The following is a 25,803-nucleotide window of genomic DNA, read 5'->3' on the forward strand; positions in this document are numbered from 1 at the left end:
TCATTTCTCTGGCTGTGGAATTTAAGGATATTATTTTCCCTCAGCACTTTGAAAATATTACTTCAAGGTGCCTAGGTGGCTCAGTTGGTTAAGCGTCTACTTTTGGCTCGGGTTATGATCCCAGGGTCCTGGAATCAAGCCCCCTGTCAGGCTCCCTGCTCAGTAGGGAGCCTGCTTCTCCCTATCCCTCTGCCTGCTGCTCCCCCTGCTTGTACATGTGCTCTCTCTCTCTGTGTCAGATAAATACATAAATAATATTTTTAAATATTGCTCTATTGTCTTTTGGCATTGGTTATCGATGATGAGAAGACTGCTGCCAGTCTAATCAGTGTTCCTTTGGTATTTGACTTTTATGCCTGGAATTCTATGAGTTTTTTCTTTAACCTAAATGTTCAATAGTTTCACTACTCTGTGTCTAAGAAGAGATTTATTGTTATTTATCCTGGTTGATAGTCAAGTAACCATTTACCAAAGGACTTATGTCTTTCTTCAATTCTGAAATTAATCTCTTCAAAACTTGTTTCTTTAATATTCTCACTCTCTTCTGGAACTCTTAATTGAAATGTATGTTGAAGCCTGTTAATATATGTGTTTTTCCATATTAAGAAAAAAAACTGTGTTGTGTTTTGCATGAATTATTCGGCACTCTCTTCCAACTTGCTAAGCTCCTCTTCTCTAGTGTCCAGATTACATTTATCTATTGTGTTTTTAATTTGAGAAGAATATTTGGTTATTTTGAAGATTCCTAAAAGATTATTTTTCAAGTCTGCCTGCTCTTTTTCCATTTTTGTTTATTTTTGTGTGTGTTTCACAATTTCTTGTTTTGTTTGGATAGAAGTTATTCCTTCTTCTACTTCTTTGGGCATGCTGTGTAGTGTTTGAAAAGTCTGTAAGACTGTTTCACAAAATTAATTTTACTTTGAGTGAATTCAAGTTCTGATTGTTTTTATTTGTGTTCTTTCCTAGTATAAGATTTCTTTGTATGTTTTGGTATTGTTATTTGGTTTCGAATTTGTGAGTTTGTGTTTTTTTCTTCACTCTTTTCATATCTGTATCTACCTGGTTTCCATAAACTCTGTCCAATAGTTTCACAGCTGCCTCTAGCTGCCCTTATTCTTCTCCAGCTTTTAGTTCAAAACTGAAACTTAAAATGGCATTTTGAGATTCCTGGCTAGTGGTAATAAGAGAGACACCAAATATTGAATCACAAGGCCAGCTGGCTGTTTGGTTTATTTCCAGGTCAGGGAGCTGCAGTGTGTCCTCCAGCCTCTTTTAAGAGCCACGGTCCTAGAGGTTGAGCACTTTTCCCTGCCCCCTTTGCTGAGGGCTGAGAAGATTAGAAGTTGGGAATGGAGGCTTGAGCCTCAGTTTGTCTGACTCGTTTTTTATTCTTAGATTCATATCTATTATTGCTATATTTTTGGAGCAGAGGGATGTGTCAAAGTTGATCAGAAGTCTTAAACAGCTTTCTTATCACTTTCTTCACTGACACACCCAAGTTCAGGCCGCCACACCTCTTGTTTGTATGACTGAAACAGCATTCTAACTGGTTTCTCTGCCTCTAGTCCATTTATTTCCTCCAGTCTATTCTTCCCACTAAGGCCAGGGGGACTGTTAAAAAATGTCATTCCATTCATATCACTACCCCACTTAAAATCTTTGAATGATACTCTGCTGTCACAATCAGTAGCCGAGATGGTGTAAAATCACCAGCCCAACATGGAAAAGGAAAGAAGATATTTAAGTTGCTAGCTCTTACTGATTACAGGCAAAGGAACATTAATTCATGTCTAGTCATTTAAGATAGAAACAGGATCCCTGGGTGGCGCAGCGGTTTAGCGCCTGCCTTTGGCCCAGGGCGCGATCCTGGAGACCCTGGATCGAGTCCCACGTCGGGCTCCCGGTGCATGGAGCCTGCTTCTCCCTCTGCCTGTGTCTCTGCCTCTCTCTCTCTCTCTCTCACTGTGTGCCTATCATAAATAAATAAAATAAAATAAAAATTTAAAAAAATCTAGAAACATGCTCACAAATAAGAAAATAAAAAGGATAAAAAATATGTGCGTGATGGGGTGCCTTGGTGGTTTAGTCGGTTGGGCATCTGCCTTTGGCTGGGGTCATGAACCCAGGGTTCTGGGATTGAGCCCAGCATTGGGCTCAGTGGGGGAGACTGTTTCTCTCTCCCTTTGCCGCTCCCCCACTCATGCTCTCTCTCTCTCTCTCTCTCTCTCTCTCTCACACACACACACACAAATAAATAAATAAAAATCTAAAAAAAAAATGTGTGTTGTTATGGGTTGGATTGTGTTCCCAAAAGACCTGTTGAAGTCCTAACTCCCGTACTTTAGAATATGACCTTATTATTTTTTAAAAATATTTTATTTATTTATGAGACAGAGAGAGAGACAGAGACACAGGCAGAGGGAGAAGCAGGTTCCATGCAGGGAACCCAACTTGGGACTGGATCCTGGATCTCTAGGATCAGGCCCTGGGCTAAAGTTGGCGCTAAACCACTGAGCCACCTGGGCTGCCCAGAATATGACCTTATTTCAAGTAGGATTCTTGCAAGGAATTTGTTAAAATGAGGTAATACTGGAGTAGGGTGGGCACTCAATCCAATAGAGAATAGACATAGAGATACAGACACAGGAAGGGAAAACGTGACAAGAGAGGCAGAGATTAGAGTGATCCAGCTGCAAGCCAAGGAATGCTGAAGATTGATGGCTACTACCAGAAGCTAGGTAATGGGCAAGAATTAGCCCCTATGGTTTTCAGAGGAAGTACAGCCTGCTGTCACCTTAATTTAGGACTTCTAAACTGTGAGACACTAAATTTCTGTTGTGTTAAGCCATCCAGTTTGTGGTGGTTTGTTATGGCAGCCCTAGGAAACTTCTACAGGTATTAAGCAAAATGGTACAACAGAAATGAATCATTTCCAGATAAGAATGCTGGAAGGCATGGCATTTGTACTGAGCTTTAGTAAGATGTTTTTTTATATACATAGGTGGCAGGAAGAGAAAAGGCTTTAAGTTATGGTCTTCATGCCAATCCAAATTCCAGCCTGAAGCCTAACTTTCCTAAGCAACCCCTCTGGAAAACAAGCTGAATGTGATTCACTTTAGTGCCTTTAACCTACTGTCATTTTTGCCACTAACATGACTTTCAAGATACAAAATCTGGGAGAACAAAATAATTTACACATGCTTTATTATTTCTACCACTGGTGTGCTGTAGTTAAATATTATCTGTTAATATTTCACAGACCTTCATATCACACTATAAACGGGGGATATCTGTCTCATAGAGACTTTAGTGAGTAGTAGCTAATGAAAATCTTAGTCTAACAAGAATAGACATGATAGTAACTGGAAATGAGGCTTGGAATTACTCGTAATGCTTCTGACCTTGTATTATGATGTCTTCACAGTGATGCTTCTAGGTTGTTATGACTACAGGCATTATTTAGCAAGATTTCCCAGTTGTAAATAAACTCAAGATTTCAGCAGTGGTTTAGGGGCAGGGAGAGGGCTGTTGCTCCCTTTTCCACAGCTCAGTTTTAGATTTTTTTCTTTTTTTAAAAAAATTATTTATTTATTTATTCATGTGAGAGAGAGAGAGAGAGAGAGATTGAGGCAGAGACACAGGCAGAAGGAGAAGCAGGCCCCATGCAGGGAGCCTGTCGTGGGACTCGATCCCGGGTCTCCAGGATCACACCCTGGGTCAAAGGCGGGCGCCAAACCCCGAGCCACCCAGGGATCCCCGAGATTCGGGTTTCAAATCAAAGTGACAGACTGCACACGGCTTCCCTCCTAAATCACAGACATCCACCAGTTCAGTTCCATCGTGGAAAAAATGATAGCGTGTCCCCGTGGGGTCCCTCGGGCGCCCCCTTCTCCCGGGGAGGGATGTTCAGATAGGGGTTTTCATCTGTCAGTTCCGCCTGAAACATGGAGCAAATCACTGCAAAATACAGGGATTCTTAACAATAGGTATTCCTCGCCCGCAGCCGGGGTGGCTCGGGCCGGTCCTATCCGAACACGGGCCGCACCGGTCAGGGGCCGCAGGGCCCCAGGAGACCACGTTCTGTACTGAGAGGCCCGAGGCCCACGAATCGGCCGAGGGACCGTTCCCGGCGGCCTCCCGGCGTGGGCCAAGCGCCCCCAAAGCAGCTCGCTCTCCCGGTCGGCGCTCGAGGAGGCGCCTTTCGTCTCGCGGGTGCCCCCAGGCTCACTTCCTCCTCTCCTCCCCCGGCCTCCTCCGCCTCCCACCCCGCCAGCCCAGCCACACCCCCCGGGCCGTCCCCGAGGCCCCGCCCCACGCCCGGCCCCGCCCCACGCTCGGGCTCGGCCCCGCCCACCGGGGCGCGCCGCGGGCTGCGGCGGGCGAAGGCGGAGGCGGGGCGGGGCGGGCGTGGGCGTGGGCGCGGGGGGGCGGGGGTGGGGGGGCGTTGGGATGCCGGGCGGGGGCGGGACCTGGCCGGGAGCGGCTCGGGGAGGAGTCGCGGAGGGGCCTCCCGTCTACTCTTCCGCGGGCTCGGGCTCGGGCTCGGGCTCGGGCTCGGGCTGGGAGGCGGGGTCCGTGGGCGAGGAGCGGCCTCGAGCAGCCGAGTCGCCGCCGCCGCCGCCGGGGCCCGGGCGCTCCGCTGGACCGTGGGGCGCCGGGCGCAGCAGCCGCCGGCGGAACATGGCGCCGTGGACGTTCTGGCGCTGCTGCCAGCGCGGCGTGGGCTGGGTGCCGGTGCTCTTCATCACCTTCGTGGTCGTCTGGTCCTACTACGCGTACGTGGTGGAGCTGTGCGTGTGTGAGTACCGAGCCCCCGGCGTGCGCCTGCCCTCGAGGCCCGCCGGGCCCGGCCCCGACCCCGACCCGGGAGCAGGCCGACGCGCCCGGGGCTTTGTCAGCGCGCTGCGGGGCGGCGCGGGGCGGCCTTGGGGGGCGGCCTCGGGGGCGCCCTGGGGGCAGGGCGGTCGGGGCGCCCGGGCTCCGGTGGCTCCGGGGCTGCTGGGTTCGGACGCGGCGTGTCCTCGGCGGGGGAGCCGCGTGTGTGTGTGTGTGTGTGTGTGTGTGTGTGTGTGTGTGCGCGCGCGCTCACTCTGCTTCTGTTCCTGTTTAGAACGCGGGCATCTGCTCGTCCTCCACCGCCCCAGCAGCGCGGGAAGGGGAGCGGGCGGGGCGGCGGGGAGGCAGGTGGTCTGGTCGCCGCCGGCGGCCGGCAGGTTGGGCCCCGGGGCACAGCGCTGCCCGCTGCTCATTTCTGGTGGCCCCGGACCCGTTTAAAGTTCATTTCTTCCGCCTCTGCGTCCACTCACTCACACACAGTGTTATTTTAAGACCGAAAGAAGGAGGGAGAGGAGATATGGAGCCGGGTTCTCTCTTTCCTGGTCTGTCGGTGCTGGAGGTCCGTCTTTCTTCCATCCTCAGACTTTAGGGCTTTCGCTTCCGTCCCTGCCAGGGCTCTCGCTAGTTCTTAGTGCACCAGGTTCTCACCGGGTTCCCTGCGGTGGAAAAGGAGTAACACCCAGGATACAGTCCGAGGATTTAAGACCCAGATTTCAGTAGGTGGCCGTTAAAATGGAAAGAAATTGGTTGTCCTCGAAGCACTGTTTGAGGGCCCCGACTGTGTGATAGTGATGAGTACTCTGCCTTACGCGAATTGCTCGCAGGCTTTGGGGGTGCGGCTATTTTAGGGCTCTTCTGGCCTTCCGCTTCTGCTGTGTCTGCTCTTCGTATCAATTCTTCCTGGGAACTGAGGACCAAATAGTAAATGGTGTTGGTACAGGCCATCCCTTGGCATCCAGAGTGATCTAGTTTTAGCATACGCCAGGCCGCGGCTATCTAGTGGACCCTGGTTCTGTACATTTGAAAAAAGCCTTCGCGGGGTGCCTGGGAGGCGCAGTGGGTTAAGTGCCTGCCTTCAGCTCAGGTCACGATCCCAGCGTCCTGGGGTCGAGCCCTGCTGTCAGGCTTCCTGCTCAGCGGGGAGGCTGCTTCTCCCTCTCCCTCTGCTTGCTGCTCCCCCTGCCTGTGCTCTCTCTGTCTCTTAAATTAAAAAATCTTAAGGAAAAAAAGAAAAAGCCCCCTGAGGTTGATTGATAATGTGAAATGAAAAGTAGTTGTACCACCCACTCCACTTGCAAGTGGCAGAATGAAGACTTTTCCAGTTGTGGCTCTAGACTTGTACAATTCTCAAATACTTGGTTAAAACTGAGTTCTGCACATGAAAGAGAATGCCTTGGCTCAAAAAGTTTGAGAGGGGGATCCCTGGGTGGCGCAGCGGTTTGGCGCCTGCCTTTGGCCCAGGGCGCGATCCTGGAGACCCGGGATTGAATCCCACGTCGGGCTCCCGGTGAATGGAGCCTGCTTCTCCCTCTGCCTGTGTCTCTGCCTCTCTCTCTCTCTCTCTGTGTGTGACTATCATAAATTAAAAAAAAAAAAAAAGTTTGAGAGGGTGGGTTTTTAAATGAAAATAATTGCTTTCAACTAAATCATATTGTACCTATAGAATATTTAATTTTAAGGAAAGCATTCCTGTGAATAGGCCCCAGAATAAATTAGTTGTGGAATACATGGACACAAAATAATGGAGTTAATCTGTTGAATGTTATTGAATAATGATGTTTGAATTAATTAAAATTGACTAGATTTAGGTATTTTTTAAAGCTACTCCCAAAAGTGGTACTGATCATAGGATTCTCATCAGCTTGTGATGGTATTTGATCTTATTTACTCTGAAGTGGGCATTTATTCCAAAAGTTGTACCAGTCTTATTTAATTCTGTCAGAAGATTATTCCTACCCTATTCTAATTACACAGTAGTTTTGAAGTAAAGCTTCTGAAGGAACACTAAAAATGTGCATTTATGTTGAAATCTCACAGCTTAAACTGTAGATGGTTTAAAGATTTTATTTATTTATTTATTTATTTGACACAGAGAGAGAGAGGAAGAGAGCACAAGCAGAGCAGTGGCAGAGGAGGGAGAAGCAGACCCCTGCTGAGCCGGGAACCTGGTGTAGGACTCCACCCCAGGACCCCAGGACCCCAGGACCATGACCTGAACCAAAGGCAGATACTTAACTGACTCAGCCACTTAGGCACCCTCCCTTATAGAGGGTTTTTGGGGGAAAAAAAAATCAAAAGGTGAGGTTAAACATACGGAAAGGGAAATGAATATGAATTGAAAAGTATTATGTGTTAATAAGGATGGAGGGGATATTATTTTCATTCTTTAATCCTCCATCTCTGAGTATAGGTATCTCCTCCAGATGTAGGAAATGAGACTCTGAGCGAATAGATTGTTGGTTAGGTCACACAGTTGTTGAGTGGCTATTGCAGTGTGATTTACATATTTACACTACATATAACTTTAGTAAGTCACTGGAACTGTAATTGTTTTGTTCTATGATTGGAGAAGGGTAGTGCATGGGGTTAGGTTGTTGCCCTTTTTGGAGATCATGACTTCAGTTAGGCTTTAGGCCCATCCTTTCGAGATCATACCCCAGGATTTCATTAAGTTAAAACATTCTGCAACCATTAAGGGTCAATGCTTGACAGAATTTTTAAATAATCAGTAATGAAAGCTCTGATAAAGGCCCTATACTTAATTCTTCTAAGTTATCTGAGGTTAACTATGGAGAATTTGGGAGGTCTGCAGTATCACTGAACTGTGTGTGTAGATGAGCATAAAAGTTCATTCACTTTCATAATAACACTATCCTTTAAACTACTTACATATATATTTATGTTTTCATAACACAGACCCTTTCACTGGTATATGTCTATATATAAATTGAGTGAAGTGTGAGTTTAACTTAAAGTGCTGTTTTAGCATTATTTACAATGGAACTGTAACTGTGGAAGCAGCCAAGTGTCCATCCATTGGTGAATGGATAAAGAAGAGATGGTATAGGGTACCTGGGTGGCTCAGTCAGTTAAGCATCTGCCTTTGGCTTAGGTTATGATCCCAGGGTCCTGGAATTGAGCCAGGAGTCCGACTCCCTGATTGGCAGAAAGTCTATTTCTCCCTCTCCACCCACCTACCCCACTTATGTATGTGTGCACACACTTTCTGTCAAATATTTTAAAAAGTGACTATATATATATATATATATACACACACGTATATATGTGTGTATGTAAAAGATGGTATGTATGTGTATATATATGTATACACATCTATACTCACAATGGAATATTATTCAGCCATAAAAAGGATGAAGTCTTGCTATTCACCCATGTTGTTGTGAATGTGTTGCTAAAGAGTATAATGCTAAGTGAAATAAGTCAGTCAGAGGAAGACAAATAACATATGATATAACTTGTATGTGGAATTTATGAAATAAAAACAAATGAAGAAAGTTAAAAAGGAGACAAACCAAAAACTGACTCTTAATTACAGAGAACAGTTACCAAAGGGGAGTTGGGTAGGGGGATGGATGAAATAGGTGAAGGGGATTAAGAGTACACTTGGCTTGATGAGCAGTGAGTAATATATGGAATTGTTGAATCACTATCTTTTACACCTGAAATTAATATAACATTCTGTGTTAACTACACAAGCTAAATTTTTAAAAATAGTTGCTATTTTAATAGTTTTTAAAGAATCTTCTTAGCTTCTGGGTTTTTTTTAAACTAAATAGGAGAAGATGATTATAATTACATTTTTATTGTGTTAATTTATTTAATGCTCATAAAATATCCAGAAAGTTAAATAATTTGTCCAAGGCCATACAACTAGTAAATGGTATAATCAGCATCAGAAGTGATTTGGCTCTAGAGCCAATGTTTTTAAAATTAACTACTCTGCAAGACTAGTCTTCTTGTTTTTCCAGGTCTGTACACTCACAGCAGATTTCAGTCTCATCTCTGATCTATTTATATAAGGTCATTTTTCTCCTAGAAGATAGCAGCAGAGAAGATTCCTAAATAGCTCAGATAGTAAAAATGCCTGGCCCACAATAGGACATTTGAACAAATAACTTGTTTATAAGAGGCCCTCATTGCTTCTCAGCCTCTATAACTTTCTAATTTTGTAATTCCATACATACACATATGAAATGTGCAACTCATGTTACTGGAAGGAGTAATACTGAAGTCAAAATTGGTAAGAAGTGGGACTCCTGGGTGGCTCAGTGGTTGAGCGTCTGCCTTTGGCTGTGATCCTGGGATGCTGGATCGAGTCTCGCATCAGGCTTCCTGCATAGAGCCTGCTTCTCCCTCTGCCTGTGTCTCTGCCTCTCTCTGTGTGTGTCTCTCATGAATAAATAAATAAAATCTTAAAAAGAAAAAATTGAGTAAGAAGTAATGAATCTAAGATGGTCATCTCACAGGGATGATAAACAGAGAAGTGATGATTAAGTAAATTAGTAATATTGGTCCTTGACATTAAATTAAACTGAAGTCATCTTGATTTTCTTCCAAGGTTGATATTTTTTTTTAAAGACTTTATTTATTCATGAGAGACACAGAAAGAGAGGCAGAGACATAGGCAGAGGGAGAGCAGGCTCCCTGCGGGGGATCCTGATGCAGGACTGGATCTCAGGACCCTGGGATCACTCCCTGAGCTGAAGGTAGATCCTCAACCACTGAGCTACCCAGGTGTCCCCCAAGGTTCATTTTGAACATAAGAATTTATGGGTGGATTGACCAACTTTTACACTTTGGTCAAGGTGGTATTTTTTCGAGGAAAGTGCTAATATAGGTTCCCAGGGTTTTTGTAAATTTTTATTTTATTTTATTTTATTATTTTTTTTTTTTTGGTTCCCAGGGTTTTATCAAGACATCTGTCCAGGTCATTTAGGGTCATTTAGAGCTGTTAATAGTAGATGTGTACATGTAGAGGATCTTAGAGCCCAATGAGATTTTAGAGATGGTCTAATCAATCCATTTATTTTACTTCTGAGACAACTGTTGCATGGAAGAGCTATGGAGTTTGCCCAAAGATGGATATGATTCATCCCTTTTCAGAGAGAAGTATGTAGAGTAGTAGTGTGACCTTTGAGACTGTATATCTAATATTCCAGTGTCTCCTCCATGATTTCTGCAGATTTAAAATGAGACAGATAGCTTAAATGTCAACATTGACCGCAGTGTCTTAACAATCACCTTTGATTTCTTTGGTTTTTCTCCATTATTTTGTTTTCTGTTTCATTGATTTCTTGTCTGATATATATTGTTTCTTTCCCTTTTACTTTGGGTTTAATTTGCTCTTTTTCTAGTTTCTTAGGAAACTCAAGTCACTGATTTGAGTCCTTTCTTACGTGTTCTGTAAATTTATTCCTAAATATTGCTTTATTCACATCTCATCAGTGTTGATATATTGTACTTTCATTTTCATTCAATTAAAATTATTTTCTAAATTCACTTTTGATTTCATCTTTGACTCTTGGGTTGTTTTAGGAGTATGCTAATTTACAGTTATTTGAGGATTTTCCAGATACCTTCTTGTTACTGATTTTGAATTTAATTCCATGTGGTCGGAGAACATATCTTGCATGACTTGAGTCCTTTAAAATGTACTCAGGCTTGTTTTATGGTCTGAAATGTGATCTGTAGTAGAAGCACTTCATGTGTATTTGAGAAAAATATGTTCTGTATTCAGCAGTGCATTTTGCTGTTTGTTGTTAGGTAGAGTTTTCTGTTATGTCATAATGTGCCGTAGATGTCAAGGCAAATTGGTTGATGTTTAAGTTTCCTATGTTCTTGCTCATTTTTTTTTTTAAGATTTTACTTTTTTTTTTTTAATTTTTTATTTATTTATGACAGTCACACAGAGAGAGAGAGAGGCAGAGACACAGGCAGAGGGAGAAGCAGGCTCCATGCACCGGGAGCCGGACGTGGGATTCGATCCCGGGTCTCCAGGATCGCACCCTGGGCCAAAGGCAGGCGCCAAACCCCTGCGCCACCCAGGGATCCCAAGATTTTACTTATTATTCAAGAGAGTAGGCACAAGTGGAAGGGAGGGGCAGAGAGAGAGAATCGGACTCCCCAAGGAGCAGGGAGCCTGATGCAGGGCTTGATCCCAGGACCCCAGGATTATGACCTGAGCTGAATGTGGACACTTAACTGACTGAGCCACCCAAGTGCCCCACTGATTTTCTCTTTGTTCTATTAATTAATTATTGAGAGAGGTATGACAATAAAAATGGATTTGTGTCTTTCTCCTTGTAGTTCTGTCACTTTTTGCTTCATGCATTTTGCAGCTCTAATTAGGTACCATTATTGTGTTCTCTTGGTGAATTGACCTTTTGTCATTATGAAATGGCTTTTCTTATCCCTGGTGATATTATTTCCTTTGAAATCTAGTTGGGCAGATATTAACGTCTACTCATCTTCCTTTTGATTAGTGTTGGCATGGCAGGTCTTTGTCCTTTTATCTTAACTGATTTGTCTTTATATTTAAAATGCGTTTCTTGGGGCGCCTGGGTGGCTCAGATGGTTAAGCATCTGCCTCAGCTTAGGTCATGATCCTGGGGTCCTACTGAGCAGGGAGCCTGCTTCCTCTTCTGCTACCCCTGCTTGTGCATGTGCACTCTCTCTCAAATAGACAAATAAAAATTTTAAAATAATAAGATGCATTTCTTGGGGCACCAGTGTGGCTTAGTCAGTTAAGCTTCCAACTCTTGATCTCAGTTCAGGTCTTAATCTCAGGTTGTAAATTCAAGCCCTGCATTGGGCTGTAAGCTGGGTGTGGAGCCTTTAAAAAAAAAAAAAAAAAACATTTCTCATAAGCAGCCTATAGTTCAGTCTTGCTTTTTAAATTCAATCTGAAAAGTTGTGGGGTTTTTTTTTTCCTTTTTTTTTTTTTTTTTTTTTGTTTATTGAGTTACAGTTGACATATAACAAACTAGTTTCGAGTATATAACACAATGATTGAATATATAAATATATTTGGTATAATTAAAACAATGATCACTGCAATAAGTGGTTAACATCCATCAACCACACATAGTTACATTTTTTTTTTCTTTTTGTGTTGAGAACTTTTAAGATTTACTCTTAGCAACCTTCAAATACACAACAGTATCATCAATTATAGCACAGTCTCTTTTAATTGGGGTGTTTTGATTATTTATTTATTTATTTATTTATTCATGAGAAACAGAGACACAGGCAGAGACACAGGCAGCGGAAGAAGCAGGCTCCATGCAGGAGCCCGACATGGGACTCGATCCCAGGTCCCCAGGATCAGGCCCTGGGCCGAAGGCGGCGCTAAACCACTGAGCCGCCCAGGCTGCCCTGTTTTGATCATTTTATATTTAATGTGATTATTTATATAGTCAGGTGAAGTGTAACCATTTGCTGTTTCTTTAATCTGTCCTATCCTGTATTCCTTTTTTCTTCTCCTTTGCCGCCTTTAGAATTATTTTTTTAATGATTTTTGAATAATTTTTTATGATTATTTTCTTTGTTGGTTTATTAGCTGTAACTCTGTTATTTTAGTGATTTGCTTTAGGATTTATAGATTATATCTTTATCATAATCTAACTTCAAATGATATACAGCTTCACAAATAGTACCTTATAAAAACAGTCTTCTAATTCTTCCCTCCCAGCCTTATATGCTATTATGCATTTTTATATTATAAAAGTCACTGTATTGCTACTATTTTGTTTAAACCATTTATTATCTTTTAAAAGATTTAAACAGTATGAAAACAAATCTTCTATAATTATCCATATAGTTACCATTTCTGGTACTTTTCTTTTTTTATAGATCCAGATTTCTTTTCTCATGTCATTTCCCTCTGCCTGAGGGGTTTCTGTAGCATTTATTGTAAGGTATGTCAGTTGGTGATGAATTATTTCAGCTTTTGTATGTCTATAAATGTTTTTATGTTACCTTTTTAAAAAAAGTTTATAATGTATGATTTACACACTCTAAAATTCAATCACTTGAAATGTACAGTGCCATAGTTTTCAGTAAGCTTACCAAGTTGTACCATTCATTTTTAGATCATTTCAGTTACCTTTGTCAGATCCCTCATGCCTAATAATGGTTAATTCCTGTTCCCAGCCCCAGGCAACCTCTTTTCTATTCTGTATTTGTATGCCTTTTTTGGATACCTCATGTAAATGGAGTCATATAGTAAGTGATCTTCTGTGTCTGATGCTTTTTTTTTTTCCCCCATGGGTTTCTTCTATCTATCTATCTATCTATCTATCTATCTATCTATCTATCTATCTATCTATTTATTTTTATTTATGATAGTCACACACAGAGAGAGAGAGAGAGGCAGAGACACAGGCAGAGGGAGAAGCAGGCTCCATGCACCGGGAGCCCAACGTGGGATTCGATCCTGGGTCTCCACGATCACGCCCTGGGCCAAAGGCAGGCGCTAAGCCACTGCGCCACCCAGGGATCCCTGTGTCTGATGCTTTTTACATGTTTTTGAAGTTTCTCTCTGTTGTAGCATGCATTGGTATTTCTCCCCTTATTCTCTGCTTCACATCTAATTTGTATTTTTCTGTTTTTAAAATATATTTACAACTTTATAGAAGAATATTATTTCTAGTAAGCCTCCACAAATCATTTGTGTATTAGAATATAAATGAAGTGTACTTTATTATATCATATTTAAGTATTTGAAAAATCCTGCTTAGAAGATTTCGATACATTTGAATCATGCTCATCTTTGCATCTACTAGAGAGTCTAATTAATATGTGTTGAGTAGAATCATACAGTTATAAACTCACTTGAATTGTGTTTCAATATATTAGAACAAACATCCACAATAACAATATTAATTAAATTATGATTACCAAATATAAATTTCAGTAGTCTTCAGGGTTAAAGGCTAGATGATATTGCTTATTGGTTCTGCAGTTTTGATTCTTTGAAATTAGGTTGATATTATTTAGAAAAAAAAATCTGGCTCCCTATATATCCCATCCCCAGTGGTTACATAATTATAGGACAAGTTAAGACACGAATTAGGATATTTTTTTAAAACCTTCTTATTTTGTTATTTACTATCTGTTTTCAGATACTGGAGTATAGTAATTTCCTATATAAGGTGGCTTTGAAAGCTGTAGTGCCTAGCAGACCTTCTTGTTTGCATTCTATAATTATCCCAGCCTTCTTTCCTTTTTTTTCTTTTTCTAAAGAACAGATTTTTTTTTTGATTGCTAGTAAATTAATCTGTTCTTATGTTCTATTGATACCAGAAATCAAACTGGTCTGAGAGAGCTCTATAACATGTATATCCAAAAAACCCAACCCAAATGAACAAAAAGCTTTTTATTTTCTTCCAAATAAACTGAACTTTCTTTGGGTCTTCACCATTTCTTGCAAGACAAGATATATGAAGGAGAAGGCACAAGACAACTTAGAAACCTTGGCATACTATTTGGAAGAAGAACATTATGCCCTAAATGATACAAATAAGACTTTCCTTCTCTCCTGGCCTCTTCTAGTTTGTGACAAAGAAGATACAGCATGCTAAACTCCAGATTAATCATCTGCTTGGGTATCTAATAGGCATCTCAGCTTACCATGTCCAAAAAAACCTTCCTTGAGTTATTTTTCTCTACCCCCTCTCCTACCTTCCCAATTCTTCCTACCCTAGCTCATTAAATGAGTTTCATCCTTCTAGTTCCTTGGTTGAAAAATCTTCCCATATCCAATTAATCAACAAATCCTGGTATTAAACCCAGCTGCTTACCACCACGACACCTATATTCATTCAAACCACCATAATCTCTGTCTTGTGGAACCGATTCAAAAACATGCCACAATAATTTTATCTCCTTTCCTCAATCTCTTTAGAGGAGTCTTTTTGCCCACCCAGTGAATCTGGGCTGGCCTTGTACTTGCTTTGATCAATAGAATATGGTGGAAGTGATGAGTGAGATCTGGAGCCTAAGCCTCTAGACAGCATGCTTCTTCTGCCTTAGCTCTTTTGAAACTGATGGCCATGTAAGGGAGTCCAGGCTAGACTACATGGAGAGGCCCAGCCAAGATGAGCTAAGTGCCAAGGCCCCTGATGTGTGAAGGAGGCTGTCTTAGAGTTTCCTGCTGCAGTTGAGCTGCCAATTAACTACAGCTAGTAGAAAAACAGTCTAGCTCATCATAGCTTGAATTGCTGATCCACACAATTATAGGAAATAATACATGGTGGTGGTTTAAAGTCACTAAGTTGTGGGTGGTTATCACATTATCTTTGTCATTGTAGTACTACATTCTTACATTCTGCCTCTCCTTCCTCACTCAACTCCCGTCCTCACTCTGCACCTTGTCCATTCTCCACAGAGCAGCCGGAATAATCCCTTTAAAGTCAATACCAGATTTGTGACTCCTCTCTCCTCTTCTGAAAACCGTGGTGGCTTCCTGTCTTGTTCAGTGGAACACCTAAAGTGCTTACCATGCCCTCCTCCCCTCATTACTTCCCTGACCTAATTTCTTCTCCACTCTTCCTTTGTTTCTACAGCTGTCACACTGGCCACCTGGCTATATTTGATTGATCTTCATTAATTATTTAACCTCTGAACTTGTTCCCATTCTATAAAATGGAATAATACCTGCCTTAAAAAGTAATGTAAAGTTCTTAGCAGAGTAAGCTTTCGCATATTACTGGAGATGGGGAGAAGATTTAAAAGGCCACTAGCATATTTTTTCTTGCCTTCTTCTTTGGGGGACAGGAGTTTTCTTTTTTTATTTTTAATTCTTAGAGTTTGTTTTTAACTCCCCCTCCCCCATCTTTAATGAGTGAAAGCATATTCTGACGCAATCTTTTTTAATATTCTTTTCTTAATTGGCTGTATTCAAATATCATATTCCAAAAGCATGTGCCTATTTTGCATGAGCTGCTGATTGTGTCCAGAGTATGTATGTGGGAGAGTATGTTGTAAGGGAGAGAGGCTTCCACACCATGTGGGACTTTAGGAAGATTAATACCTGACACTATTCTTACAAGCATATAAGCTACACAGATTTAGATATTGCTGAAATGTGCAACACATCTTCCTTAAGCAGATGGGCACCTATACTTAACTGAAATAGTAGGCCACAAATAATGGTGATTATGGTTTTATGGAGAATAGATTTCTCTAAAATACGGATCCATAAACCTTGATGATAAAGAATGTTTAAAATTGTTTTAAAAACATTTCTGTTCTCTGTGCTCTCTCTTTCCATTGCTTCATTATACTTATTAATGTGGACTTTGGCTCACCCAGATGGAATCACAGGAGGAGTACTTTTTATTAACATACTAATTGAACAACATAAAAATAAATGGGAACTTATTAGAAGTAAAGTCCTCAGGGAAGCTTTTTAGACTAACTGCATGAAAGGATATCATCTGCTCCGGGAGGAAGTGATAGCAGTAAAATGTTATTATTGCATATGTCACTGTCAGTGGTGTGAATGTATCCTCAGTGTTTTCTTCTTCCAGATGCTATGTGGTTCTTATTTCTCTGTGGATAACTGGTATACTTTCTACAAGTATTTAAAAAGGAAAAGTGGAGGGTCATGACTCTGACATGTACACATGTGCCGTGGCTTCCTAACAGTATATTGTGTCCTCCCCCCGCACACATACACAAAAATGCCTGCAAATGTTTTAAAATCCAAGGCAAGAGGAAATCCCTGGGTGGCTCAGCGCTTTAGCACCTGCCTTCGGCCCAGGGAGTGATCCTGGAGTCCCGGGATCGAGTTCCGCGTCAGGTTCCCTGCATGGAGCCTGCCTCTCCCTCTGCCTGTGTCTCTGCCTCTCTCTCTCTCTCTCTCTCTCTCTCTCTCACACACACACACGAATGAATAAATAAAATCTTTAAAAAAAAAATCCAAGACAAGTTTACTACTCCTCTGTCAGCACCCTCCAGTGGCTTTCTTCTTTGCTCATAATGAAGTCCAAAGTTCTTTCTGTAGTCTGCAAGGCCTTAAATGCTCCCAACTGCCACTAATTTTGACTCGTCTCGCCACTCTGCTTCAGTCAAGGCCTCCTTGAATTTCATCCTATCATGCCATGCATTGTCCCACCTTAAGACTTTTGTACTCCTTCTCTTTCTGCTTGGGATGCTTTCCTCCCAGATTCCACATGGTTTGTTCCATCCATCTAGATTTCTTTTCAAGTACCCAGCTATCAAGAGAAGCTTTTCTAACTACACCATGTAAAACAAGTACTTCCTCTTTCACTTTCTCCCTACCTTGCTTTGTGCTTATAGTGTTCTAGGTGCTGTATTTGACACTGGGAATACAAAGATGTGTAGTGTGCGTAGTCAAATACATTTAGACTTCATATGAATAATCCCTGTCTTTAATATTACAGTACTCATTTGCATATTACAAGTTTTATTTTTAAGTTCCAGTGTAATTAACATACTGTTATAAGTTTCAAGTGTACAATATAGGGGCGCCTGGGTGGCTCAGTGGTTTAGCGCCTGCCTTTGGCCCAGGGCGTGATCCTGGAATCCCGGGATCGAGTCCCACGTCAGGCTCCTTGCATGGAGCCTGCTTCTCCCTCTGCCTATGTCTCTGCCTCTCTCTCTCTCTGTCTCTCAAGAATAAATAAATAAAATATTTTTTAAAAAGTGTACAATATAGTGATTCAACAGTTCCATATTTTAGTCAGTGCTCATCAAGAAATGTGTATTGTTAATGCCCTTCACCCATTTCACCCATCCACCCACCCACCTCTCTGGTAACCATCAGTTTGTTCTCTATAGTTAAGAGTTAGTTTTTTGGTTTGTCTCTTTTTTACCCTTTTTGTTCATGTATTTTGTTTTTTGAATTCCACATATGAGTGAAACCATATATTTGTCTTTCTCTGACTGGCTTATTTCACTTACCATTATACTCCCTAGATCCATTCTTGTTGAAAATTGCAAGATATCATTCTTCTTTATGGCTGAATAATATTCTTTTGTAAATATAAAGCACATCTTTATCCATTCATCTGTTGACACTTGGGCTGCTTCTGTACTTTGGCGATTGTAAATAATGCTGCAATAAACATAGGAGTGCATATATCCCTTCAAATTAGTGTTTTCGTGTCTTTGAGTAAATACTCAGCAGTGCAATTCCTGGAACCTAGAGTAGTTCTATTTTTAATTTTTTGAGGAACCCCCATATTGTATCAGTTTGCATTCCCACCTGCAGTGCAGGAGGGTTCTTTTTTCTCTATGTCCTCACCAACACTTCTTGTTTCTTTTTTCTTTTCTTTTCTTTCTTTTTTAAGATTTTATTTATTCATGAGAGAGACAGAGAGAGAGAGGCAGAGACATAGACAGAGGGAAAAGCAAACTCCTGGGTGGGAGCCCCATGCAGGTATCTATCCTGGGACACCGGGATCATGACCTGAGCTGCAGGCAGATGCTCAACCACTGAGCCACCCAGGCATCCCTTGAGTTTTTTATTTCAGCCATTCTGACATGTGCAAGGTGATATCTCATTGTGGTTTTGATTTGTATTTCCTTGATAATTAATGATGTGTGTCTAACCAATAGACACATCTTTTCATGTGTCTATTGGTTATCTGTATGTTTTCTTTGGAGAAATATCTATGTCTCCCCATTTTTAATTGCATTATCTTTTTTGTGTGTGTGTTGAGTTGTATAAGCTTTTTATATGTTTTGAATAGTAATTTTTATTGGATATATCATTTGCAAACATCTCTTCCCTTTCAATAGGTTGCCTTTTAGTTTTTTTTTTTTTTTTTTTTTTTTTTTGGTTGTTTCCCTTGCTATGCAGAATCTTTTTGTTTTGATGAAGTCCCAATAGGTTATTTTTACTTTTGTTTCCTTTGCCTCAGGAGACATATCTAATAAGTTTCTTTTTTTTTTTTTAAGATTTTATTTATTTATTCATGAGAGACACACAGAGAGAAAGAGAGAGGTAGAGACACAGGCAGAGGGAGAAGCAGGCTCCATGCAGGGAGCCCGACGTGGGATTCGATCCCCGGCCTCCAGGATCAGGCCTTGGGCTGAAGGCGGCGCTAAACCGCTGAGCCAACGGGGTGCCCATATCTAATAAGTCTTTGGCTAGTGTCAAAAAGGTTACTACTTGCCTGTGCTCTCTTCTAGGATTTTTATGGTTTCAGGTCTCAACAGTTAGGTCTTTAATCCAGTTTGAGTTTATTTTTGTGTATGGAGAAAGAAAATGGTTTCATTCTTTTGCATGTAGTTGTCTAGTTTTTCCAACACCATTTGTTGAATAGGCTGTCTTTTCCCATTCGATATTATTTCCTGCTTTGTTAAAGATTAATTGGCCATATAATTATGAATTTATTTCTGGACTCTCTATTCTTTCCCATTGATTTGTATGTCTGTTTTTTAAGCCAGTAGCATACTGTTTTGATCACTATAGCTTTGTAATATAACTTGAAGTCTGGAATTGTGATACCTCCAGTTCTGTTTTTCTCAAGATTGGTTTGGCTATTCAGGATCTTTTGTGGTTCCATACAAATTTTAGGATTGTTTGTTCTAGTTGTGTGAAAAATGCCATTGGCATTTCAATAGAGATTGCATTAAATGTGTAGATTGCTTTCATTAATATAGACATCTTAACAATATTTATTCATTTGATCCATAAGTATGGAATGTCTTTCCATTTCTCTTTGTGTTATCTTCACTTTCTTTCATCAGTGTTTTATAGTTTTTTTTTTGTTTTTTTTTTTTTGTTTTATAGTTTTTACCATAGAAATCTTCTTTTCATTTAAATCCTTTTAGACTTAGATAGTTGTTAATCTTTGGGAACAAAGCTCCCAATAGTGGTCATAGGGGTGGGAGGAGGGGCATGGGGAGCAGATCAGTACTGACAGGACTGTGCCTCTGAGAAAAGTGGTGTTACCAGTAGATAGGAAGGGTAATAGCTAATTTCTTCTACTTTTTGCTATTAAATTCATCATTTAGAAAGAAAAATCATTATTTCTATAGGTGATGAAAAGGTATTTGAAAAATCCCAAAATCTGTTCCTTGTTTTAAATAGGGCTTAATAAAATAGGAATAAGTGGTTTAGAATAAAGTTGCACACACACAAAATACTTGATCAGTTTCCATTAAAACCAGAAACAAGCAAGATGCTTATTACTATGTCCATTGCTGAGTAACATTGTACTGTATTGACAAAATCAATTACCATATTCAATCAAGAGAAAATAATTAGAAGCATAAAACATTGGAAAGTCAGAGGGAAAGCTATTTCTGTGTGCAGATAATCTGATAGTATATGTTGAAAAGCCAAGAGGATTAATAACAATAGAATGCCTAAGCAAAAAAGAATGGAGTAAAATTAGCAAACAAAAACCAGGATACAAAATTAGTAAACAAAAACCAATAATTTCTGTATATACATAATAATTTGTTTGAAAACATGGTGGACGAAAAGTCTCCTTTTCCACTTATATCAAAAAGATAAAATGTTTAAGAATAAACTTAAGAAATATGCCAAACCTGTAAGAGGAAAACATTCATGAAAAACACAAAGTAGACTTGAATAAGTGGAAAGACATTTCATATTTCATGTTCATGTATAGAATAACTCAATATTACAAAGATTTCTTTTTTTTTTTTTATTTTATTTATTCATGAGAGACAGAGGCAGAGACACAGACAGAGGGAGAAGCAGGCCTTCTCACAAGGAACCCGATGCAGGACTCGGTTCCTGGACCAGGGATCAGGATCATGCCCTGAGCCCAAGGCTGACACTCAGCCACTGAGCCATCCAGGCGTCCTGAAGATTTCTGTTCTTCCCAAGTTAATGTATAATTGAATTCCATTCCCAATAAGTTTTCTTTTTTCTGGCACTACCCAAGTTGATCCTAAAAGCCATAGAGAAAAATAAACAGGAAAGAACAAGGAAACCATGAAAAAGAAAAGTCATAAAGGTGGCAAACCTCAACATATTTTAAACCACAGAGCCTCTATAATTAAAACTGTTGGGAGTAGGGAGTTTAGGAGAACTCTACTTTCTGCTCAGTTTTTCTCTGAATCTAAAACTGTTCTAAAAAATAAAGTCTGTTATAAAAACAATTGTATATTATGGTATGTGGACAGATATATTGGCCAATGGAACAGAACGGAATGTCCAGAAATAATAATTATAAAAATTTAGAACATGATAAAAGTAGCATCTCAAATCATAGAGGAACAGATGGGAAAACTGGATAGGTATTTGGTGAGGGATAAAATCAGGTCCATACCTCACACGATATTCTAAAAATAAAGTACAAATTGATAAAATCTTATTTTTTCTTTTCTTATATTTTAAACTTTTAATTTTAAAATCATTTTAGACTTGTAAAAAACAGTATGAAGAATTTTCATATATCCTTCACCCTGATTCCCTAAATATTTTTATTTGCTATACATTCTTTATCATTCATTCTGTCTCTTTTGAGACTAAATAGAAGATATAATGTCCCTCTACCAATAAATACCTAGTGATATTTCCTAAGAACAAAAATGTCTGTTCTTTTTTTTTTTTAAAGATTTTATTTATTCATGAGAGAGAGAGAGGCAGAGACACAGGCAGAGGGAGAAGCAGGCTCCATGCAGGGAACCTGATGTGGGACTCGATCCCGGGACTCCAGGATCTCATCCTGGACCAAAGGCAGGCGCTAAACTGCTGAGCCCCACCCAGGGATCCTATATCTGTCTGTTCTATAGCAGCTTCTATAATAGAATACCACAAACCAGGTGGCTTATAAACAACAGAAATTTATTTCTCATGGTCCTGGAAGCTGCGAAGTCCAACATCAGGATGCCAGCAGATTTTTTGCCTGGTGAGGGCCCACTTCCTGATTCTTAGATGGCCATCCTCTCACTGTATCATCACATGGCAGAAGGGACAAGGGATCTCTCTGAGGTCTTTTAAAGGGGCACTAATCCCAATCATGAAGGCTTCACATTTATGATCTAGTCACCTCCCAAAGGCCCCATCCTCAAATACCATCAACTTGGGCATTAGATTTAACATATGAACATTGGAGAAGAACAAAAACATTCACTCTATAACAAATTTTCTTATATAATTAGAGTACAGTTATCAAAATCAGGAAATTAGCATTGATGAAATACTACTTTAATCTGTAAACCTGGGCACCTGGGTGGCTCAGCAGTTGAGCCATCTGCCTTTGGCTCAGGTCGTGATCCTGGGGTCCTGGGATCGATCCCACATTGGGCTCCCCTTAAGGGAGCCTGCTTCTCCCTCTGCCTATGTCTCTTCCTCTCTCTGTGTGTGTCTCATGAATAAATAAATGAAGTCTTTAAAAAAAATCATAATCTGTAAGCCTTACTCAAATCTCACCAGGTGCCCCACTAGTCCCTTCTGCTTCACGGTTCAGCCAAGGATCACACACTGCAGTTACCATTTCTCTATAGTGTCCTTTAATCTAGAAGAGTTCTTCAATATTGCCTTCTCCTTTGTTACCGTAACAATTTTGAAGAGTACAGGCTCCTTTTGTAGAGTACCCCTCAAATTAGATTTGTCTGATATTTCCTGGTGACTAGATTCAAAATGTACATTTTTAGCAAGAATACCACAAAAGTGATCTCCGTCATTGTAGCATTTCTAGGACTGTTAACTTTAGTCACCACTTGAGGTGGTATCTGCCAAGTTTCTCCATTCTGTAAAGGTCTGATTTTTCTTTGTAATTAATGAGTATTTGGTAGACCTGGATATACCACAGATCCTTCAAGGAAGGACTTGTTCCTCAGTTGTGGCAAGTGTGGTCAGCAGACAGCTTCTAATTGTCAGGTCTTTCAGCATGACTAACTTCACCCAAGGTCACACCCTTCCTGTGCCAGCCTATACTAGTGTCTGAGTGAGAAGGGGCCTGGCTGCTTTAGAGCTCTCTGCTAGTTGGCCAAAGTTTTGATAAGCCCGCACTGCAGTTAGTTTCTCCTAAGTATATAGATAGCTTGTACCCAAACTCTGTCTCAGCATCTGATTCCAGAGAATCCAACCTGAGACAAGTGTTTTTGTGGGAAATACCTTGAGACTCTGTAAATCTGTCTCTGATTACTTTCACTTACTCTTTTTAGCATCTACTGAGTGTTTTTGCTTGGAACAGTTATTATTGTGCTGGTTTTCAAATGAGGATTTTGTAATTCTAGAACTTCTACATTTAATAGTTAGAATTCTGCTGTAAGGAAGAGCTTTCCCTCCTCAATGAGTCATTCATTTACATCTGCACACTGTCATGGATTCCTTTTTTATGGATTATAATTTGTCATTTTATTGCTCAAATTGTCCCAGATTTGTCCAGTAGAAGCCTCTTCAGCTTGGTTTCTGTATCCTTTTGATGTGTCCACATCATTTATTCCTTCCTTCTTTTATGGCAATACAAAATTTTTCAGGCTTATCTGATACTTTTTCCTACTCTGGAACCTGCCATTTCGAAATGGATCACGCTTGAATGTAAAAAATAAAAGCAATCAAGTGCTAGAAGGAAACATGGGTGGATGATCTTATAACCAGGAAGTGAGGAAAGCCCAATAGAAAAAAATGGATAAATAACATAAACAGTTCACAGGAAAAAAAAAAAAAAAAGGAAATGGCTCGTAAAACACTTGAAAAGGTGCTTATTCTTATGTATAAAAAATGCAAAGTAAAATTACCTTGTGATAAAAAATGTTTGGAAATACAGTGGAGAAACAGGCAGTCTGATGCATTGCTGGTAGAAGTATAAAATGGTACAACCTCTATAACAGGGATTTGGGAAAAAAAAGGCAGATTAACTTTTGGTCCAGTAATTTCACTATTAGGAATCTACACTGAGGACAAACTTCCACAAATAAGCAACACATGCATAAGGTTATTCATTGCCACATTGTTTGTAACAGTAGAGATTGGAGAGGACCCAAATGCCTATCAATAGAGGCCTGATTATATAACCGGAACACCCACACAATGGAATACTGTGCAGTGCTTTAAAACACAATGATTTCTCTGTGTACTGATATACAGTGATTTCTAGGGTACATTAAGTGAGAAAAGCAAGGTGTGGAATAGGTATATAAAGGAAAAAATTAGAAATACATTTTTACTTGTATTTACTTTTGCTTTGCAAAAAGAAATAGGATAAAACAAACTAATAAAAATGATTACCTGGGATGAGGGGGTAAGAAAGGAAGTCCAGGCCTTTCTGTATACCTTTTTATATAGTTTTGACTTTTAAACCATTTATATTTTTTATATATTAAAAAAAATAAAATTGAAGAAGAGGAAAAGCAAACTGTAAAATTTGGAATCATGGAAACAAATGAACTTAATTTTATGTGAAGTTGGTACTATACACAGAGGAAAGAATCATTTTAACTGCCTTTTGAATATCATACTCCTTAATGGGATGTAGTTTAAAGCCAAAACAAAACACAATTTTAAAACTGCAAAGAAAACTTAAATTACTATACAATGTCTTCCCAAAGGGCCTTAAAAGCAGTGAAACTCTAATAGCTATGAGCATCTGGTATTCAAGGGTTGGTTTCTAAAAATCATTAAAAGAAACCAGATGCAGGGCACATGGCTGGCTCAGCCCATAGAACATGTGACTCTTGATCTTGGGTCATGAGTTCAGGCCCCATATCGAAGGTAGAGCCTACTTTGAAGGAAAAAAAAAAAAAAAAAAAAAAACACTGCCTCTTGGAGAAATGATTAATTTCAGGTGAGGAGGCAGGAAAAAATATAAAGAACCTGGGACATCTTGTGCTAGACAGCAAGGAAGTACTCAAAAACTAATGGGGATGATTCACGAGAATACAGGAGTCATTTGGAAGAGCTTTGGCCAAAGATGAGACAATTGGAACATAAGAAAGAATGAATGTAGTTAATAATGGCACATTAAATAAATAAAAATCTATGTTTCCTTATTGATACTCAGAAAGAGAAAATTTAAATTTATTTGCTAACAGCGGAGTTGAATGTTACACTAACATCCTATCCTGAAAATAGGTAATTAAAGGGAAATAATTAAGCTTCTGGGCTGCCTTTTTAGGAAGCTCTAGTTCATCCCCAGTTGAAAGCTCTTCACAGAAGAATGCCAGCTTAAAAGTTAGAAATAAATAGAGGGGCAGCCCTGGTGGCTCAGCGGTTTAGCGCCACCTTCGGCCCAGGGCGGGATCCTGGAGACCCAGGATCGAGTCCCACGTCAGGCTCCCTGCATGAAGCCTGCTTCTCCCTCTCCCTGTGTCTCTGCCTCTCTCTTTCTCTCCCTCTGTCTCCCATGAATAAATAAATAAAATATTTTTAAAAAAAAAGAAATAGAGGGTTTTTCAAGGTGGTTTTCAAATTGATTCAGGCAAAGATTATCAGTGGATGCTAAAAACCCTTTGGTGAAAAGTTTTTGGGGAAGAAGATATTCACATATTGCTAATATTTTACCCCACAAAAAAACTTCATGATTGTTAAAGTGAAAAATGTATCTTTACAAAAGAGAGACCTGGTGGTCACTACCTTGACAATTGACCCAAATATAGCATTGCTAATAGTGACATACCTAAATAATGTACCTCCTGATTTGCTGAGCAGTGCCCAAAATACTTCATATCTGAGTATTCTTGTTCATTCTCTCCCTCCCACTCTCAAATTACATTTAAACTTTTAGACTTGAAGTTTGGTAGGGGTCAGAGGATGAAGTCAAGGAATGAAAAGGAAACAGAAAAATCCAGAATGTAGTACATTTCACAAGACATCTGAAAAAGAAAAAGACATCTGGCCTGTTCTTTTTTTTTTTTTTTTAAGATGTTATTTATTTATTCATGACAGAGAGAGGCAGAGACACAGGCAGAGGGAGAAGCAGGCTCCACTCAAAGAGTTCTGAGCCTGATGTGGGACTCGATCCTGGGACCCCTGCATATATGATCTAACAA

General features: G+C 40.2%; 1 protein-coding gene across 12 annotated transcripts in view; it reads left to right on the forward strand.

The window, feature by feature from the left end:
- Window positions 1-4,530: 4,530 nt before the first annotated feature.
- The window catches only part of ZDHHC20 (zinc finger DHHC-type palmitoyltransferase 20), a 77,920-nt gene continuing 56,647 nt past the window's right edge, over window positions 4,531-25,803 (forward strand). For 11 of the 12 annotated variants that reach the window (XR_005378484.1, XR_005378485.1, XR_005378486.1 and 8 more), the window contains exon 1: window positions 4,531-4,798. Coding sequence is in view for 2 of the 12 variants with exons in the window: in XM_038573488.1 (XP_038429416.1) it covers window positions 4,681-4,798 (118 nt within the window). In the remaining 10 variants the exon portion in view is untranslated. Of the gene's footprint in view, window positions 4,799-12,720; window positions 12,774-25,803 lie in introns of those variants that run through there. The other variant, XR_005378492.1, reaches the window with a different exon arrangement.

This window comes from Canis lupus, chromosome 25, assembly GCF_011100685.1.
Source record: "Canis lupus familiaris isolate Mischka breed German Shepherd chromosome 25, alternate assembly UU_Cfam_GSD_1.0, whole genome shotgun sequence".
Classification (NCBI taxonomy): domain Eukaryota; kingdom Metazoa; phylum Chordata; class Mammalia; order Carnivora; family Canidae; genus Canis; species Canis lupus.